The sequence below is a fragment of the Pseudopipra pipra genome, chromosome 3 (assembly GCF_036250125.1).
Source record: "Pseudopipra pipra isolate bDixPip1 chromosome 3, bDixPip1.hap1, whole genome shotgun sequence".
Lineage (NCBI taxonomy): Eukaryota > Metazoa > Chordata > Aves > Passeriformes > Pipridae > Pseudopipra > Pseudopipra pipra.
This window is the reverse complement of record NC_087551.1, coordinates 43,396,856-43,418,900: the sequence shown is the minus strand read 5'-3', so window position 1 is coordinate 43,418,900 and position 22,045 is coordinate 43,396,856. Positions and strand designations below refer to the sequence as shown.

The following is a 22,045-nucleotide window of genomic DNA, read 5'->3' as shown; positions in this document are numbered from 1 at the left end:
TGTAGTATGGGTCAATCCATGTTAACTGTGAACCCAGGCTTTGAGATTTGACAGGGACGGAGAGTTTTATTTCAGAAAATTCCATTTCAGCACTAGGGTCAAAATGTGCCTCTTAGAGTCTACAGTTCAAAGAGAGAAAGAATGAGTCTGAAAACAATTAAAGAGCCAAAAAATATTTTTTTCTGCATTCCCTACTTCATTTCTGGAAACTTGAAATTTATTCAGAGAGCCCTAAGGTTTTCAAAGACAAAAATTAAGAACCTAATTAGACATGAAGTAAAACACCCAACTATAACTACATGGAACACTGAAGAAAATTAGTTATTTTTATTACAAAAAGTAGCATTTCACACTCTCCAGATATTTTTTGGTTTTTTACACTAAGATTTCTTTAGTCAACAAATGTTTAGGTAAACATTTTTGTACAGAGCCCAGCAAAATGGAAATCTAAACCCAATTTAGAGTATATTTGTCCAACATCCTTAATAGTGTTGTTTGATAGTCAGAAACTTAAAACTGTTGCCTTGTAAAATGGCTAGAAATTAAAATATTAGGTATATTCAGTTGAGAAAAAGTCAAGCAATTTCACTTGTAACCCTAGACTATTTAAAATGAAGAGAAAATCTGATGTTAGAAATGTTAACTTTCTATATTTTCTAATCATGATTAATTATGTAAAGGAAAATCACTGTTCAAAACCAAGATACTGATTACCCACTTTGATCAGACTATCAGGTCCTATACAGGTCTTGATAAAAGTTCTCTTAAAGAAGTTGGAGCAATCAGTTAGGGAAACACTTTCAACCCTCAATTTACAGTTTCTACAAATCTCACACTAACATACACGAAAGCAGTTCAAATAAAACCAAGTGGTTACTTCACCCACACAGAAGCTAAACCAAGCTCTTCTTATATAAAATAGGTTATACACTTTCTAAGTAGAGAAAAAGGCAGACAGAATTTTCATCTCTTTATCTTACAATAACGTATTTTGGTTTCCTGTTTCTATGACATGAAGGAATGTGATTTTGTTATTAATCAATGTAGACAACGTATTTCTCTCTGTCAAATACTCCAGATATTGTGAAATATAAAAGGCAGTTTAAGATTAATGTCTCTCAATTATATTCCAATTATGCCTCTTTTGGCTTTAAAATCAATCACATTTGTTAACCACAGAGTGCAAGATTTGCACTTGATAAAGTAAATTCCAAGATGATTGAAGATCCAGTTACTGCTCAGTGGAAAGTTACATAACTTATTTCCAGAATGCGCTTTGTATCCACAGTGCTGATTTTTTATGCAGTTTTTTTAATTCCAATGGACATTCATTCATACAATCTGCAAAACTATGTGACTTCTTGATTCTATCAAAACTGTCCCAGTTGCACATTAGCCCATCTGTCAGGATGTTTTTAATTGAACAATATGAATGGGCCATTCAATGCCACATTCAATTTTCTGTTTCAAAAGGAAACACAAAAGTATATTCAGTCTCAACACTTCAAAAGGAAGCCTCCTAAAAATGCCCAAAACCTGCATTTTGTCCTAACAGTACAGTGTAAGCATGATTCCAAAACTTGACCCAGTTTTCCTAAGGGGACAAGAAGGACAATGAAAATTCTCTACAGACATAGGATGCAAGTTATGCAAAAAATTCTAACCCAGGAGCCACACTAGAAAGTATTGGCTGGCACTGTGCCCACCAGGGACTGCATGCCGAGTGGAGCAGGATGCACTCTAGCTATTCAGCTTTATTTGATGACCCACCATGTGCCAAGACTTTGGAGTAAGGGTAAAATCATGCTGTCTTTCTTTTCTGTATCAGCACTAATTCCAAACAAATACCTTAACACAAAAGAGAAGAGAACAGGTCTTGTGACTGCATCTCTTTTTATACAATTCAAAAGCAGCCTTAATTAGTAATCTCAAATAAACATATTTGTATCATGTACATTATGAGCTGAGATGAATATTAGATGTGTTTGTTTCACAGACAAAACAAAAAGCCCTTCTTTTGTATTGTAATTTGCATTTTGAAATGCAATTTACAAGAAACTTGAAAAGTATATTTTATCATGGAAATGTCAAGAACACACTACCTGTTGCCAGACATCCAGAAATCTGCCAGTAAAATCTCTAACCTTCATACATGATTTGAGCCAGTATTTCAAAACAAGCCACAACAGTAAATTCCTCTCATTCTGAATTTGACCAGAAACTGTGTCACGTTTTGATGATTCACATAGAAATAACTAGAAGAAAGTTAAAACTTCCCTACCCAGCTGTATTGAAAGGTGTTTGCAACAAACCCAATTCAACTTTGGTTTCAAATGCCTATAGTACAAGTTAGAAATCATCTATCTCTTAACAAACACCATGGAAAACATTCTGCCAACAATGTAGGCACAACCGAATTAAAATTAGGTGCATACTCAAAAAGGTAGCAATACACATTTACTCAGGATTCTTTTCTAAGTGTAATAATTTAAAGATGGTTAACATTGAAAAGAGAACCTGTCTGGGGAGAAAACACATACCAAGGGTGTGAAAAGTTCTAATTCCAGTTGAATGACTTCTCATTTTTTATTCAGCTGACTGGTTCCTAAGAAACCCATGAAAAAAGATTTACCACCCTGTATTTGGGAGCTTGAGTAAATTAATATGTAGTTGCTACATGGTTCCTAGTGGTCAGATATGTATAAAACAGATAAAGCTGTGCTACAGGAATGTGCTACATTCTCCTCATCTTTGATGACACATGACAATTCAGAGTCAAGCATTATGAAAACCTGTAGAAACAAGCTTTTAACAATTACTTTGAGCACTAAGATGTAGCTGTGCAGGGATTTTTCAGACAAAAAGATCATGAATCATGTGTAACTGCTACATATGAATTAATTACATGAAAGTATCATAGACCTCAGTTTCACACATTAAAACGAATCCTAGAAACACACTTAAAAAGACTCTTTTATATACAATATGAGTAGTTCCTATAGTTTAGGAGGAAAATAAGTAAAAACATTACTTACATATTTGTCATCTGATCCACTGGCTATAAATCGTCCACAAGGAGATACTGCAATTCCGCATGGATAGCAGCGGCTACTGTGCCCTTCAAAACGACGTTCACACCTACAGAGAAATTTCAGTGTTGTTAACACTAGGTAAAAATTACATTTTTTACTGCCATTTTCATGACATCCCACTGAAATCTCATCTGTTTTCCTTAGTCTACAAATTGACTAAGGCAAATTCACAAATTAAGTTTTAAATATCTCTGCAGTAGGTTTTGAAAAAAACTGAAAGACATTAAAGAACATTAATGACTAAAAATAAAAAGAACACACAAAACTACCCCAGGACAATGACCAAACACATGCTTTGGCCTTGTTTATTTTACAGAGGTAGAAACATCATCAGTAATTAGAAATTAGGAGCTGTAATGCCTATCATTAAGCTACCCTAGGAAGCCATCTCAGAAGGGAAAACTGAACTCCTGCATTAAGAGGAGGCTGTTGTGGAAGTCTGCTCTGTAAAGATTTAGAAATCTTCCTCAAGTAATTTATATCAAATGAAGATATGGTATGTGGAATCATAACATAAATAATTATTGCTTGCTTTTCTTACAACCAAATCTGGATATTTAAACTTTGTTTTATTTTATATGGTAATTCAAGAAAGGCAACATCAAAATGACATTCCAAACTGATAAATCTAGCTATATCTAGCCTATAACTGTATATAAATTCTTACCTATTTGCATTAATACAGTCTAAAGGAAGGAATGCATTTAAATCTAATACAAAGAATTAATTTCCTGCTTTTCATGCTAATATTGCAAGAAGCATTGTGGAGTAGGTTTTTGGTAGCTGAGCACACTTGGACCATTTAATAATGAAAATGTTTTTAATGAGATGAAGATTAATATCCTTCTAAAAAAAATACATGGTTGTAAAGAACTGTGATAGCTTTGCGGTCAATACAAAACTAAGGGGAAAAAAAGTACTATTTAGAGTTTCTTCAGTATTAAAACACATTTTAGTACAAGTTTCAACCCCATTCAGAACTGTCATTTACATATGTAGGCCTCATTTCAGAGGTTTATTTTTATACCCATGAGGTATAAAACAGACTTATAATAACCTGTGTTCTTCTTTTGCCTTTATTATGAATGCTGTCAACCTACTTTTTTGTTACAAAACAAATTCACATACTTCATTATAACGCAGCTGTCACATATTCTTTTTTTTTTTAACGTATGCTAGGTCCAGGAACAAATTTGAAATACTAAAATCTCCTGCCAACCTCTGTGATATACACTTTTTCCTGGCCAGTGAAAGCACAGAAGCTATGTAAATTGAATTGACTGAACCTACATGCAGAAAGCTCTATATTTTTACACCACATTGTTCTGTTGTAGACACTCACGTATGTGTAAGAATGCATTAAATGCCAAGTTGGTTTCATTCACCCAGGTGAAACAGGCGTAATTAAACAAAAACATTACTTTGTGACTGATCCAACTGCTATTACTTACTAAAGCATAAGAGACACTTCTGAATGCGTGAAAATACAAAATTTTACAGAGCCTAACTCCAAACTTTATAGTATGTATATGGCTGAATTTCTGTATAACAAAGCTACTGATATAAAGAGACATTTTGAGCTTACAGTAACCAGACCTTTCACGTCAAACTAGTTCTACCCTAAAACTGCTGTAAATAACCCAATTTAAGAGTATACTACAGTTAAAGAAAAGCAACTTATAAAGGCAGTCAATTACTGTGACTGAGATGTAAAAACATTTTTCAACTTCAGTTTTCTCTCATGAATACTCAGAGACTTTCAATAAGCAATGGCCACATTGTGAATTTGGTCTATTGAATAACCTGCCTCTGTTCAAGCTTCCTATTGACAGTAAAGGGGAATACTAGCTACCTCAGTCTCCTTTCATATCCAGCATTCTAACACATATGACTCCAAAGGTTAGGCAATGGAGGACACATCATAGAACATATATTTGATTTATACTTTCAAAAAGCTTTACTTTGTGGGAAGTAACCTGAAAGAAAACATGAGGGGCAGCCTATGCTTCCCATGCCACAGCTTTCACAGAATCACATAATGACTGAGGTTGGAAGGCATCTCTGGAGGTCATCTTGTCCAGCTACTCTGCTCACCTACAGTCAGTTGCCAATGACTCTGTCTGGATGGGTTTTGAATATCTTCAAGATGTGAAACTCCACAACCTCACTGGGAAACCTGTGCCAGAGCTCAGTTGCTGGAAATGGTTTCCAGATTTAGTTGTTCTGTCACCTTTCCAGGGATCAAGGTCTCTCAGTTCCCTTGGATCTCCTTCATGCCATTTTTGAAGATGGGAGTGACATTTACTTTCCTTCAGTCTTCAGGCACCTCTCTTGATCATCATGATCTTTCCAAGATAACTGACAGTGGCCTGACAATGACATCGGCCATCGGAGAGCTGAAGGAAGACCTTAAAGAAGACAGAGCTAGACTCTTTCCAGTGGTGCTCAGTGATGGGAAAAGAGGCAATGGGCAAAAACTGAAATACAAGAGGTTCTTTATGAACACTAGGAGACACTTGTTTACTTCCCCACTTTTTTGTGAGGGTGAATGAGCACTGGCACAGGCTGCCAGAGGAGGTTATGGTGTCTCCTTCCTTGTATATATTCAAGAGTCATTTGGACACAATGCTGGGCAACTGACTCCAGGTGACTCTGCTTGAAGCAGGGTGGATGGACAAGGTGACTTCCAAAGGTGCCTTGCCACAATCATGATGCAATACTGTGATTAACAGCAAAGGCACTATTGTAACTTTGAGAACATCTTTCTTTCAAATATCCTAGACAGAGAGAAATAAAACATAAGCCTGATATGTCTGCTGTTCCCCTTTATGGTCAGATGTGGCATTGCAAGATTTTGCTCTCAGTTAGGCTCCCATCAAACATTATTCATTGTGTAGAGTAAATCTGTCCCAAAAATCAGCCTTAATCATGTTTTTTCTTGTCTCAGACAGAGTCCCAGTTGCACTGCTTACAAATTTCAGGGAGGTTTTCCTTTTCCTTCTGAGTGCCTTTTAATAGAAAATTTGAAGAAAAAGTTTATTTTTAATCTTAAACTTGTAAGATACATCAGAATCCTATGAAAGAAATTTTCTCCTGAGAAAAATAAACAAAATTCATATATCCATTGTCCTTCCTGAACGTGTCTTCAGGATGAGCATTCTTCCTTAAGTAAAGCACTGGTCATCTGGACTACTTCTAAGTCTTTAAGACCTCATTCTCAGGGGCTGTAAAAGATAACTTCATCAATGGGGTGTTTCTGCTTCACAGAAAAGTCTGCTAATAAAATGCTGCAAACCACTTCCTTTCAAAAGAATTTGACTCCTCTGTATTTGTGACCAATAACTCAATTGCTTCATTTATAAATGGATACGTAAAACTAACAGTATTCCAAGGCTTTCACTGATCTTTTCTCTGCTATACCACAGCAATATAAAGCAATGTCTGAGTCATAGGACAGTGCCTCTTTCCTTGTGCTAGTACAGCCACAGTAATAACCCATACCCTGGATTCTATTCTCTTCATGGTTTTCCTGTTCAACTTTTTCTTTATATCAGGATATATGTTCTATTACAAGTTTAGCTACTTCCCCACCCCCTCAAAATCCCGTTCTAAAAAGACATTAAAAAAAATTATTCTAAACTTTCCACAGAGTTCAGTAGAATCTTTGTTATGCAATCTATTAGCTCCAGATAACTCCAAGTATCACAGCAATGGAAAAAAATGGACAAAAAAATCCTAGAAAAAATAGATAGGTGCTATGTGTATTCTTTTAGGGGGTTTCTTCTTTCAGGCTTCTTAATCCTTTTTTTTTTTTTTAAGTAGCAACAGGTGGTGATACAAAATTATTTTGGATATTGCAGGCTTTACGTGGCCAGCTGGCATGCTGTCCAGCCTCCTAAGAATGCTTTTCTGGTCAGAGTTTTTCAGAGGTTACCATGGCAAACATCTGGTAATTGCATGGGACAGCAAACAGCCAAGTTTTCCCTATGTTCTCCATTGTACATCTTTTAGTCTACATTCCAAAATATGTATCTTTTTATGTTGCAAAAAAACTTGGAGAATATTAGAAAAAAATGAAATATATTATTTGTCTTTATAAGCAAAAGATGCTGGAATGGTGTGTGTCTTTATGAATAAGGGTATACTTTCACAAATAAGTCTATTTAATTCTACTTGATTTGTTTAAAAAAAAAAACCTGCAACCCAACATTGTCTTTTGTTTTTTCTAACCCCTTCACCTTGTATTTTATTACTTGTTCCCAGTGCTCTGGTATTTGTTTAGAGACCCTTCAGTACCAACAGATCCACTGAGGTTCTGCAGAATCCAAGTATAACTTGACAGTAGCAGTAGCTACCTTAGATGTACTATACATATGGGTTTCATTTTAAACACAAACCAAATCCTTCAAGTGGGAGCTCAGCATATTTTCACCCTAGCCTCCAGCAGGGACTACATGTTGCCCATCCTCTATACTTTCATGTATCTCCACTCTCAAACTTGGAGGAACTCCAGCCACTGCTTTATCCCTCAGAATCCATATAACTAGTCACAAAAGCTCCAAGGGAAAAAAATACGATAAATCATGAGATCCTCACATTCAGAAGAAACCAATTAATCAAATTCTGAGTATGTGTATATGTGTATTTTGTTTGGGATGATGTCAAGCAGTTAGTTCACAGTGGAGATGCAAACTAAAAAGTATCTCAAAATTGAAGTATCTCATTCAAACTGCAATTCTGACCCTAAGGCTCTCAAAGTGCAATTTTGAGAAAATGTATGAGTTCCATGTGGCTGTGGGAATTCTTCTAAAATATGTTGCACAGGATCATAATACTAGTTGGAGAGTTTACCTTAATGTCTAAAACTATCTTTTATACAATTGGCTAATCCTTTCAGAGGCTAAAAGAAGGTGAAACTGATTTTCCCTGGGATCATACCTCAAAGCATTATCAGGCAGCTGAGTATTCTGCAGAAGCAATTCAGTATGTGCAAGTAGTCCAATAGTCCTCAAATTTTCACTGTGGTCCAATATGCACCCACTGCCTTTCTTTTTTTTTTCAGAAATTGATGAGAAATGGCTACTTCAGCAGCAAACAGCATTAGAGCAGCTGAACTTCTGTTTCTCAACTGATCAGAGCCTGAGTCAGAGCAGGCTGCTCCTGTCACTTAAGGTGTTAGTGTGGCAGGAGTTGGGAGCTACTCCTAACACCTTGTCCCTGCTATTCTCATTACCTTCAATATTCTACAGTTATCAACAGTAATCTAGCAGCTACCACATCTACCTCCTTACACCTACCATGGCAGCATCCTAGACCTCTAAACTGGTCTGTACTAACTTTTCCCTGCTTTCCCCATTTCTGGGGAGATAACAATCACATCTGACAGCACAGCACAGCTGTCCCATTCCTGCCTTCTAAATTAATTTTCAATTTCATCTGTTACTGTCCATCTTGCTCTCTTATTCAATACTACATCCCCAGTAAGTTTTCCATACCTATAATTCTATGGCAAGTAAAGAACAAATGATAATTTCATAGAATCACAAACTGACATCATGGCTGAGGTTGGTAGGCAGCTCTGGAGGTCATCTTATACAACCTCACTTGACCACATATGAAGCCAGTGTGGCTTCACCAATGCTAAACAGAGGGGAGCCATCACCTCCCACAATCTGCTGGCAACAGTCTTCCTGATGCAGCCCAGGACATCATTAGCTTTCTTGGCCACAAAGGCACATGTTCTAGCTCATGTTCCTCTTGGTGGCCTTTTCTGCAAAGTTGTTTTCCATCTAGTTGCCCCCCTTAGCATATATTGGTGCCTGGGAGTTGCATTTGGTGCCAGGGGGACTTTGCACTTCCCCTTGCTGAACTTCATGAGGCTCCTGTCAGCCCAGTTCTACAGACTGTTGAGGCCATTGTAGATGGCAGCACAACCCTCCACTGTATCAGACACTCCTCCTAGTTTTGTGTCACTTGATTCACTCTGCTTTATCATTCAGAAGGTTAATTTAGATGCTGGACAGGACTGGAACCAGTACTGATCCCTGGAGTACGCTGCTAATTACTGGCCTCCAACTAGACTTAATGTGACTTATCACCCAGTGAGGTTCCCATTCGGACAGTTTTCAACCCTTCTGTAACAGGGAAAGTAGTGTGCTGGTAACACTGACAGTACGAGCAGAAGTGAGATGATGAACGAGATCCAGAGTCCCTCCCGGTAGTCCAGTCAGAAGCAGCAGGAGATGGAGGCAGTTACAGGGTTGGAGGCAATGCTGCTACATGGGTCTGCTGGAGACAGAACTCAAAGCAAACTACCTACAAGGTAGGTCAATATTTTGGCTAGAGGCAGGACTTGAGACAGGTACACTGACAACATAGAATCTTGGAACATTCTGAATTGGAAGGGACATTGAGTCCAGCTCCTGGCCCTGCACAGGACCATCCCCAAGAGTCAGACCGTGTGCCTGAGAGCATTGTCCAAATGCTTCTTGCACTCTGTCAGGCTTGGTGCCGTGACCACTTCCCCGGGGAACCTGTTCCAGTGCCCACCACCCTCTGGCTGAAGAACCTTTTTCTAATATCCAACCTTAACCTCCCCTGACACAACTTCAGGTCATTCCCTTGAGTCCTGTCACTGGTCACCATAGAGAAGAGATCAGTGTCTGCCCCTCCTCTTCCCTTCACAAGGAAGTTGTAGACTGCAATGAGGTCTCCCCTCAGTCTCCTCTTCTCCAGGCTGAACAGAACAAGTGACCTCAGCCTCTCTTCATACGGCTTCCCCTCAAGGCCCTTCACCATCTTCGTTGCCCTCCTTTGGATGTTCTCTCAGAGCTTAATATCTTTCTTACATTGCAGTGCCCAAAACTGCCACAGTATTCAAGGTGAGGCCACACCAGTGCAGAGCAGAGCGGGACAATCCCCTCCCTCAAACTCCTGGCGATGCTTTGCCTGATGCCCCCCAGGACACAGTTGGCCCTCCTGGCTGCCATAGCGCTGCTGACTCATATTCAGCTTGCCATCGACCAGGACACTCAAGTCCCTTTCCATGGCATTGCTCTCCAATTACTTGCACAAAGAAAGATGAAGTTTTACTGTATTATGGCTTTAGCCATAATTTACTGATGAGCAAGGAAGAGCCACATCAGTGCCTAAAAGCTTTACAGAAGATCTGAAATCCACCTTGGGGAGGAAAAGTTTACATTACTTCACATTCTGGAACCTCTCTTTAGGAAGGCAACTCTTTGGAATGAATCATGCAAGGGAAGCTGCAGAAATCTGAACTCACTGTTTTTCTCAATATCAGCCATTCATGAAGATATGGGTATTTATGAAACTTTGCTAGTGAATGTAAACTGGTGCTACTAAGTGTTTAGTCAATATTCTAAATGTATTTAACAAAGTGAAAAGGGCAACATTTTGAATTTATAGTTTCTTCCTAACATAACAAATGAAAGAAATTTCCTTTCTTCTGGACATTTAATGCACAGAATTATCTAATCTACAACTGGGAGGAAGTGAGAAATTGAATGGATCCAGATTGGTAAAGCAGAATTAAAAATCGTCATATGAAATAAGAGTCTACAATATGTCATCACAAAGAATACTTCAACTCCTTCAAAAAATGTAAGAATGTATTAACCTTTTGTACCTCCTAAACATAAAATATTTGCCTGAGTCTTTCTTGGGAATCCTGAAGCTGGTAATCAGATTCCACGCAGTCTAACCCCTGTGTTCACTGCTTTCACAAGAGAAAGCAATTTTACTTGTTCTGCAAGTAGCCATTCTTTTAGAAAGATAGGCTTAAATTGCTCTTCAAAATGTCTTAGAAGTTGGTCAAAGGTCATTATCTTACCCTAAAGCATGTATTCATAAGGCCTCATAGTTCATTATCCTAACCCGGAAGAAGAGTAGCCATAATTGGTTCTTCTTCCCCAAAAAAAACTATTCCTCTTGTTTCTTTATTCTTAAGTCTCTTTGTAGATTGTCTGGAGCTTTTCTTCTCTTAGCTATAGTTATAAACAAGGAGCATGCAGGAGAAGTATAAAAATATTCAAAAGATTCAGATGAAACTTTACAAACCCGCGCATTTCAAAGTAAATGAAGCAGGAGTTTGAGTAAATCCAAAAGCCACTGGCAGTGTCCAAGATTCCCTCATTTATTGGCAAGATGACCTGGCTGTGTGAGGTTGGCTGGCAACATCAGAAAGTTAAAATGCCTTTTCTTGTACCACCTTCAGAGGAACCCATAAGACTTTCTGGCACTCTCTGAAGCAATTTTGGAATGCCTCCAGATTATCAACAGTGAAAGAGACAGACAGATTCACAGCTTTATCCAGAAAAGATGATGAAAATTAAAGTTGCAAAATACTCTCACCAACTTTAGGAACAAAACAAAAGATAAGTTAAATGAATTTTCAATGGGAAAAAAAATGTAGTTTGATAACAGAGACTGAACAGAAAAATTCTTGTGGATTCAGAACAAAAATATCAATATATTCAAAATTTATTAAGCTGTAGGTCAGGTTAATATGTCTGAAGATTTAATCTAAGCAAAGATCAAAAAAGAACCTGAGCATCCTGCTATGACTCCTCAGTCAATTGTGAGAAAAGGAATGCATGTTATAAAAATAAAAAAAGGAACAATACTCAAAGAAACTGAATAAAATAACCCCTAAGAGTCTTAGGGAAATTGTGCGGAGTTAATCTGCAAATTATTTCCCATGCTTTCAACAGCAGTTTGAAAAGCACTGTACTGGAGGGTTTTTCTTCCCCCTATTTAATCAGAAATTGGTACTTTACCATATTATTACATAAAATAACAATGGATAGACTTCTTAAGGGGAAGAAGCAGATTAAATAAAAGCAAAATTTTCACTGTGGATGTCTAGGGCAGATATGTAGAACAAAATTAACAAACAGTAAAGGTAAGATCTTGCAGTTAGTGTTACTATCCACAAGACTGCAAATAGTATAAATGAGAAGGTGGATTTACCTTTGCTATATTTCAAGAACACTGGACAAAGATTTCACTAAAGGGACCCTATTCTGGCAAACCCAAAGCAGAAACAGAGAGGTCATTCCAGTGGGACCATTTAAAACACAGTTGCTGATGCATCAACTTTACAAGTCAACAACTTTAAGAGATTAAAGGTGCTGGCCCACCATAAGATTGTTTAGGAACTAATCTCTCCTGTAAGTACTCAACAGTGCAAGAGATGGACTGGATTTGATTGGACAAGACCTATGAACCAAAAAAATAAGCAAGTGTTCAGTCTGAGTAACTATAGTAGACCTAACACTTGAGCAGAGACTTGTTCCAAGTTCAGATAGAGCTTTCCAAAAGCTCAGACATTTTAAATTTATTTATGTGAAAAACACCTGGTGAACACATAGGAAAAATTGAAGAGTTTCCCTCATGAGAACTCAAGAAGAGATTTCAAAATATAGAAGACTCGGTCTCTGGTCTGAGCAATGACAGAAAATTTCATTTTAAAAAAAAATTTTTTTTTTTCTTGAAAGTTGCTAGTAATGATTCATTTTCTTTATTTCTTCTCCACAACAGTTAATACCATTGATCACTGTCTAATGTGTAACAAATACACGCATATACATAATACCTAGTAAGCACTCTTAAAATATCTGTTGTTAAGAACTTGAATCACTTTTTTGAAGTTTGGCTAATAGAACACAGAGGACACTAGAATACACTGACTTAGCCAAATTAAATATAGAGCAATAACATACATAAATTAGTCCCTTCTTCCCAAGACATATTCATTTAATTGGTTGCCCAGATTTTACACTTTAACTATTTTACCATTCACCTACCTTACTTATACTAGTATTTAGAAACAAAGAGATAGATAAGTGATCTGTGAAAAGCTTGCTACTGTTTTATTACTCTTCAGCAACACAGTTTGAGCAGCTTATTAGAAAAACATAAGAAGGTAACAGATTCCAATCCCCAGCAGTCTCTACTTTCATTACTTTCTGGCATTCAGCGCAACTAATACAGAAATGCTCTTGGAAAGAACATACATGCCCCCTGCAGATTTAACATATTCTTACCATAGAAAGATAGAAATAAATTAAAGGCTCATTCAGCACTGCCCAGATAGAAAATTCAGTACTAGAAAAATTATATTACATCTTTCAATAAATATAGGTTTACATTCACAGAAAACAAATATGAAATTATTCTTCAGAGCTTTAACATCCTCCTGTTCAAACCCCTCTTCTTTTACACATAATTCTTTTAGCCTGCACAAGCCCCAAATATTTATTTTCATGAGCAATGTTCCCTCCCTGACGCACTATTCCTTTGTCCCACAGCTTTCCCCAGTATAACACTGCCACGTGTTTAGAAATTCTGAGCTTATGATAATGTATTATGCAAATTTATAGCACTACATGCATGATTTGTAGTAATATTGTTACAATTGCGTTTATATTTTAAAAGACGGATCATAAATTTTACCTCTTTTAGCGGTAATGACATGCTGTTTTGGAAATACCATTAGCATTCAGTTCAGTATACTATCATAGACACACAATTAGATCTACAAAGGTAAGTTAACATGGGTGATAAATTTTAAATATTTAATGGCTTCCACATATTATAACTATAATTAAGGAATGAGCATTCTGTTTGGTCTCTTAAAATTAGTAAATTTCAATCAGCCTTTCATTCTTTTCTTAAAGGCCTGACTGTAGACTTTATTCCACATCCAGGTTTCTACTGGTATATCACAGCAAGTATGACAAGATAAACCATGGCTTTTTATTCCAAGGTACCTAATTCATTCTTACCTCAGTGTTCTTAAATCCCACAGTTTGATGCCATCACCTGCAGCTGTGGTCATGAAAAGGTTGTAAGCTTCAGGTTGCTGAGTGCTGAAGGATGATCCCTGTAAAATAGTAAATCAGTTTCAGGTAAGTATTCTCATGGTGTTTTATAGATAGTTTTACAATTTATAGAATCATAGAAGATCTTGAGTTGGAATAGATTTATAGGGATCATGGAAGCCAACTCCCTGCTCCCTGCAGAACTACATCATATGACTAAGAGCATCGTCCAGATGCTCTTTGAACTCTTACAGGCTTTGTGCCAGGACCACTTCCCTGAGGAGTCTGGTCCAGTGACCAACCATGCTCTCAGTGAAGAATTCAGTCCACTTAAGAAATAAACAGTAAATGTTTGTTAAGTTCTGTGAGAATAGCTTGTTTGCACATACACAAAGGAGTGAAGAGGAAAGGTGGCATGTGGAGGAAGTCCCATAACCCAGTCAGAGAAATGGAGCACTGCCTCGACTCCTCTCAGCACTGTCCCAGGACAGCCATAAGCCCTTTGGTCCAGGGGTGACACCCACCATAATAAAAGAAAGGGAGAGGCTCTCTGGGTCATCTGGGGGTTACTAAATATTAGGGTATGGGATCCATGATGTAACATAGGGGAAGATCTTTTTGTGATTGCACAAGACATTATGGGAAGTTTAGGGGAGGTAATAAGGGCAGTGAAAAGGGAGGGATCAAAGATTAGTTCAACAATTAACTATAAGACATGTGAGCTAAGTGGGCACACTTTCCACTGACTTCAGTATCAACCGCATTTATTCATAACAGGACTAATTTTGGATTTGTACATTTAAAATAATTAAACCCAGTCTAAAACCTATGATTTTTTAACATCCACGTTGGCAAATCCCAGCCATTTTGCTGGCTACAAACATCTTTCTCCAGGGAACTAAATATAAACAGTTAAAACTTTGTCTTTCTTTTCCTTACCATTCACATTCTTGATTTGGCTGAATACATCACAGAAACCTCAAGGTAATTTCCTGCAATCACTGTTTGACTGCCAGGAATCTTCTATTTGTTATGAAAGCTGGTGTATAGCTTGCTCTAACAGATGAATTAAAATGCACTGTGCAACAGACTTCCCAACAAAGTCTACACATTCTCACCTTTAGCTGTGTATAACTATAAAAAAAAAGAGTAATGCAAAAGACAAAGACAGTAGTTGTCCAAAGGACAGCATTCATTAAAAGTTACAGAGCACCCTTTCTTCTTGTGCTTTTGGAACTTTTACTCACCACCCCTCGCTTCAGCCAGCAAAGATCACAGAGCTAAATATGAAAACTTCTACAGACACATACACATTTACCTTGGGCACTGCTCCTTTACTATAGAATACACTCAGTAATGAACTAGGTAAGAAGTGTAATACGTTTGTTCCTTCCCTGCCCTGACAACATTTTCTCAGTATTACACTTTATCAATACATAGCTATACTTGTATCTTCAAAATATATATGCTACTGAATACTGATTATAGAAGACAAGAAAATATGTACTAGTTGGGATAATATATAAGCTGAATTTCATTTATCACTTTGTGGTTTTATAGTCCCTTAATTTATGATAATCTATTATTTAGGAGAATCTGATGCCAAAAGTAGCATATTCCCACACACTCTTGAAACTATATTCTTTCATTCTGATAGACAAATCACTTGCCTCTGCCCCATCATCTTGCTTATCCACTACTGTAATCCCTTCTCAGCTTCTCTCTAGACTAACTACATGGCAACTTACACATAAAATTTGGCCTCAAGGACATGGTTCAACAGAATCCCTACTTCTTTCACTAATTCCATATGAGCACCATTCATGTCATCCAAATAGTGCAGCTGGCTCATGCTAAAGGCACCGATCAACAGATGTCTCAGAAAGCACTCCATATCTTCCAGGCAAGCACATACCTTTAGACAGCATTGTAACTATGGTTAGAAAGAAGTTAACTAACTGAAATTTCTGAGTTGCCTATTAATTTTTTCAGACTTCATATCGGGTACATTTCCTAATTAATGAACCAATGAATTTTGAAATAAAAGGGTATGAGCAGAAAACTGAAAACTTGCTGTTTCTGTGAAAATTACTATAAATGTGCTAGTAGAGCATAATACCATCCAAACGTTTGTGGTTTGCAACGATAGAGTCCTGTCCAGAGAATATTTTTTTGCAGCATTATAAATGTATTATTAACACTAAAGCCCTGAATCTTTGTGGCCTGATCTCAAATTGCCATCTGTTTCTGTATCTCAGATGTTCCTAAACTCTATGACGGGAGCATGATTTTGATATTTCAATCAATTCCTTTTACCATGTCTCTTAAAAGTTAGTATGCAAAGCAATGGAATGATATAATAAGCTTAATCAAGTACACTGCAGGCTGAGATGAATTTTACACACTGGCAATTCTCGCAATCTCTAGAACAGATCAAAGGGACAATTTAAAATCAAAGTAATTACAATGTATATTATATGTACTTGCTTACAGCTGCCTCTGTCCAAAACCAAAAATAACGGAATGTCATGCTGAACTCCCAGGTTTCTAGGATATCCTATGTACTTAATAATTTGCTAATAGGTTTCTCCCACACTTAATTGGAACATACCTTCCCTAATGTAGAATATACATATGTGTATTTATGTGTGTGTGTGTGTGTGTGTATATATATGGGGTCCCCTGGTGGTCTAGTGGTTAGGATGCAGCACTCTCACCACTGCGGCCCGGGTTCGATTCCCGGTCAGGGAAACTTCCCCAGGCAGATGGAGCTCGTCAGCCCTGTAAGGCCATCCATCTAAGAGAAGGTCACTCTAAACAAACCTATGTCCTGAGGACCTCACTGCCACTGTCCAAGCTTGCTCAGCCCCGGCAGATGAACCTCAGGATTAAAGGGTGGGCTCAGTTCAGCACACACTGTGTCTCACCTAAAAAATCCACTGCACAGGCTCAAGGGGTAAAGACCTTTCCCAAATCTTCACTTGCGAAGACTGACCATACATACATATATATATATATATATATACTGCAATCACTAACGAGTATTCAGTCCACAGGAAGAAATTAGGAATAGTCCAAAGGAAAGCCTTCATAAATTTTGAGGTGTAGGCACCAGATCTTTAGTATCAATTGTTTCACTCCACAGATCTGCTTCTATGGCATCAACTCTTATCATTAGCTAACCTTAGATTCCAATGGGGTTCAAACTTTAAACAGGATGTAGTTTGCACACAGCATTCTGCATGTTTTTATAAGTTTATAATATATTTTAACATATCATCTTAATGAAAATGCAGAGTTATATTTACTCTAATAGCTTTAAACTATCCAATGTAATAAAATAATGGTGTGTAATTTTCCTCTTGACTTATCTGAAGTATTAATTTTATATAATTAAAAAAAAAAGAGAACCTTGATGTACCATTTTCCCCCAAAATGATCAATTTTCTTTGCTATACCACATACCTCTTGTTTTTTTTCCCAAGTGAATACTTGCCTGCAGCCTTAAAGTTTTTCTTGATTAAACAATCTGAAGGCACTAAGCTGACCAAGCAAAAAGAAAAGCCAGAACCTTAAGCCTATATGTGTTACAAACAGTACTGAAATAGTTAGCACAATTTTAAGTGTTTTTCCAGATCGCATCTATAAGGAAAACCCACAAAGAGTTCTACAACAGTAATAATAAGGAACTGTTTTAAATCCATGGAAGCAAGGACTTTCCAACTGGGAGAGAAGAACCACATTCAACCAGACCTAAAACAGTAGGCATTCCAGAATGTACGGTACCATAAAAACTCCAAACACTCAAATCAATCTTTAAGGAAAAAAAAGAGCAAGGATGAGAGGGTTTTAGCCATCTATTCCATCGCAGTACTGAGAATTTTTTTTTGTGGCTGTTTCAGAAGTTTCAGAATAAATCAGACAATGTCACATTGAACTTTAGAGGAGAACAGTTACATAAGGAAAAGTTTTTGCTGAACTACAGTATTACATTCTAGCAAAAGTAAGGCAAAGGGTAATAAACACTTCTCTAATAGCAAGCTTGCTCAGTCATTCTCACTGCTCTCTCCTTTATGCTAGAGAACAAATGAAATCTGTATGCCTTTATCACACAGACTCATGTCCTTGCCCACCCTCCCCAACATATAAAAAACTATTACTATCTGTTATATTTTTACCCTCTAATTTTTTTGTTTACGGTGGTGTAGTGGTACTACAAATAAAATTCAATAAAGTATATACCTTATTTTGGTAGATCTGATGGACTGATCTAGTATGAACTTCTGGTATCACTGCTGTGCTGCAGCCTGCATTGAGGTCAAAAACTTCCAATGCTCGGTTACTGCCAGCTGTAAGTACGATATCTGTTCAGATCTCTGTGTTAAAGTTAAACTGATCTAAAGGAACACAAGCACACAGATAGACAAAAATAAAGATAAATATATAATATCAAAACTCTGTTGTATTTATTGCCCTATGAGCAGCACCAAAAATCTTACAGCACTAAAAATTTATATCCAAGGAGGAAGTTCAACATCACAAAAAATTACAGCTTTTTTACTGTAATAGAAAAGGAGCAGTAAATAATCAGATGCTACTTACTGATGTCCATGTCATTAAGTCCAAAGAACTACAAAGAAAATACAAAATACAAAGGATACAAGAGTAAAAATCATTTACTGCTGAAAGGCTGGTAATCTCCACTGTTGAAGCCATGGGGAATTTCTGTACCAGTTTGAAAACACTCTTCTGTTTGTATCTGCAAAGAATATCAAATGAATGCTAGTGTTAATGAAATAAGTTGGGATTTGTGGTCACCAGTAAACTCCCACTGGAATCCCAAAAAAAATCAAAACGCTTTCTTTCATTATTAAAAATTAAAGCCACAGATCTTTTGACTTATTGTTGAACTCTATTAAAAAACTTAGTAACCAAAATTATTTAGATGAAAAGAAACATGATATTCATATACATACGATTGATCTTCCATCAACATGAAAGACTAAAATAATCCCGTATGTATACTGAAAATGTTGAACAGAAAAAAAAAATCTGTGAAGTACCTATGTTCAACAAGCAGTCCACTAGCTTCAGTATAGCATTTAATGTGCTAATCATAGGGCAATCAAAAAGAAAACTAGGAGCAAACAGTGAGGAAAGAATAATTTCCACTTAGGCAGGAGCAGAACCAGGGGCTGATCACACACTACCAAAGAAATTTTGCTTCCCAAAATACACAGAACTCTTTAAGGTCATGTGGGTTATCTGCCTAGGTAGAATTTCACATAAAAAGAAAAAAAGCCAACAGTAAACTGAGATTCATAATGCATTTGCTACATGTCCTATACATGTTCAATTCAAGTCAATTAAAATTAAGCCAGGCATTGTGGACACACTGAACTGGACACTACATAAGTTCTTGTCTCTTAGAGATTAAAGTTCATATAGCAATTTAGGTTACCTTTTTATTGCTTTAGTAATATCTCCATAAGCTAAGAATTAACAGGCAACACAGAAAATAGGTAATCAGGTTATGGAAGAAAGATATTACCTGTTTCTGTCTGACCATTTAACATTTCAGTGAAATTTCACCTACCAGGTTCATGCCTAAATCCAGGAAAGCACTCCTATTCAAAGACATATTTAAACTTGCGCTCAGTATGCTTTTCTGTTCAGCAACAACACTACCAAGGAAATAGACCAGTTTTTCCCATCTAAGGATGCAACCCAATACTGTTTAATATCATGAACAGATAGGACATGCCATTCACAATATCAGCTAAGACTTCAGTACTGTAGCCCTAATTCTTTTTGTCCTTCCACTCAGAACAAAGATATTTTGCAATTAGCTTCTACAATCTGTTCAATTTTTTTTCTTCTGTAATACTTTTGCCCCCCAGCCCACATCATCACCAACAAAATCCCAGATCAAACAGTACAAGTACTTTCATTTGTCTGTTAAAGAGAAATTGTACTCACCGTTTGAGGTCATCCTTGGTTGTGTCTAGATGGAAATTTAATAGATGAAATTCAGCTCCACAACATAGTAATATAAATGTATCTAAAAAATAAAACTGCGCAAAGCGTACAGTCTTATCGAAGTTTTCTTTACCCTGAAATGAAAAGGAATTTATTAAGAATGGATTCAAACACAACAAATATTTTTTGTCTGAGATTCCTGGTGTTAAGGCAGAGAGACCCTGTTATCCTGATCAAAGGCCAAGAGTTTAATGTACTGTAGTGATCCTTCCTATTTTTGACATCTATTAATCTAAAAATAGTTTTCATTCTGCATAAATTAGTTGGCAGTAAATTTAATAGAATCTGTAGTCAATTGAACCTAATAGAATCTAACTTCATACTCTAAAATTCTAGGCTACAAAGTCAAGCAGAGCTGAGCCAGTGAAAACAGAATATACAGAGCAGACAATAAAACCAAAATTCTCAGACATGCCCACTAGTTTTTTTCTATCAAGGCTGATTTTTTCTTTTTGTAAATTATGAAGAGAAAAACTTAATTTGAGGTTAACAGAGATCACCCAGATATTAGTCAGAGTCACCACTCAGTAGCTCTAAAAATTAGGTTGTATGTTCCTTCTATAGAGCTCTTAAAATGAAAGTAGACGAAAGTCTAAAACAGTGTCCTCTGTGTCCAAGCCAGTGGAAGTTTCTAATTACCATAATTAAGGCAGGTTCCTTATTGCAGACTGACCAGACCCTTAAAGTTCTGTCTTCTGACGCAGAAACTAACCACTTCTTGTTATGACTCCAGCCAACAGAGTTAACTGCACCATCATGACCTAATAAAAATAATAATGAAAATATCATAAGGCTCATTTCTTGCGTTCATACATTTGTCCAGAGTTAACTATATTAATATAATTATGCACAATATCATAATACATTTTAAGTATAGATTTCAAATGGTCGGATTAAAACTGCAACAGTGTGAATTTTTCTTCCACCAAAAAAACACAGGAAAATGTCTTTCATTAATAATCAGACAATGATAATTCTGACTTTAATTTCTCAAAGTCATTGGAAGAGCATTTTCAAGAAAGATCCTTGAAATTAAGTTTAAGCAAAGATACAGTATTACTCAAAAGAGAATCTGAGTATTATATTATAATGAAATTTTATATTAAACATGATCTGGAAATCCCTTAAGACCTTACAAATAGTTGAAATTCTTTATTTTGTTCGCTAGCTTTTTATTACTGAGCTAGCTGTTTTTGTAAAAACATAATGAACACACCACTTCAACAGCTTCTGCAGGACTGTCTCATTAGATTAAAAAATGTAACTGCTCGTTTAAAAATTATAGTTTAAAGCATTATAATGTCCAGTCAATAGATTTTTGTTATTAACTTTTGCATTTTTGCATTTTGCATCTACTAGAAAGAGACTTTATATTTCGTGTGACATAGTTAAAAACAAGATTGTAAACTTACAAAGAACTCAAAAGCCAGAAACATTATGTGAAAGCCAAAATGATTAATTAGATCTAAAATTATATTGATGCTGATCAAAAGGTCAAGAAAGAACATATTTCAATCAAACTTAATAAATTTTGACCCATATTATTCTAATTTGTCAGATGAAGTTTGATGAATTTCATCTAGCCTTAAACCATTCAAAGTTCTGCTGCTGCCCCCTTGTGTACATTTTCTCTTTAATCAACTGAAGTTTTACATTAAAAAAATAGATTGCTTTAAATTGTAGGAAGGTTATTCAATTTATCTCAGCGATTGAGATCTTCCATGATCACATATGTCTATAAAAAAGCTTATAAATGAGATATTTTAATTCCCAGTTACCAAACACCTGTAGAATTTTCACCAGAGAACTGCATAGGTAGTGTATAAATACATATATAAGTACAATACTTGTTTTATTCACAAGACAAAGACTTATTTAGAGGCTTTGGTTTTCTAAAAACACCACCACAACAAAATATACAAAACAGGTTTCCAAAGTGGTAAGGAACATGAGAAATTTTAGGAAAATCTGAGATTTGTAAAATTGGAAGAGCCACGCAAAAAGCTTTATAATCTCTGCACTCCAGGCCCCCTGGTCCCAAAGCACAGTGGAGGAGATGCCAGCTGGCTT

At 36.5% G+C, this 22,045-nt stretch overlaps 1 protein-coding gene across 12 annotated transcripts in view; it reads right to left on the bottom strand.

The window, feature by feature from the left end:
* The window catches only part of WDR27 (WD repeat domain 27), a 121,597-nt gene that overhangs the window by 75,190 nt on the left and 24,362 nt on the right, over positions 1-22,045 (bottom strand). For all 12 annotated transcript variants that reach the window (XR_010429138.1, XM_064648875.1, XM_064648878.1 and 9 more), the window contains 6 exons: positions 20,615-20,736; positions 19,916-20,049; positions 18,598-18,695; positions 18,179-18,300; positions 13,901-13,998; positions 3,036-3,138 (listed from right to left, as the gene is read on the bottom strand). Coding sequence is in view for 11 of the 12 variants with exons in the window: in XM_064648875.1 (XP_064504945.1) it covers positions 3,036-3,138; positions 13,901-13,998; positions 18,179-18,300; positions 18,598-18,695; positions 19,916-20,049; positions 20,615-20,736 (677 nt within the window). In the remaining variant the exon portion in view is untranslated. The remainder of the gene's footprint in view (positions 1-3,035; positions 3,139-13,900; positions 13,999-18,178; positions 18,301-18,597; positions 18,696-19,915; positions 20,050-20,614; positions 20,737-22,045) is intronic.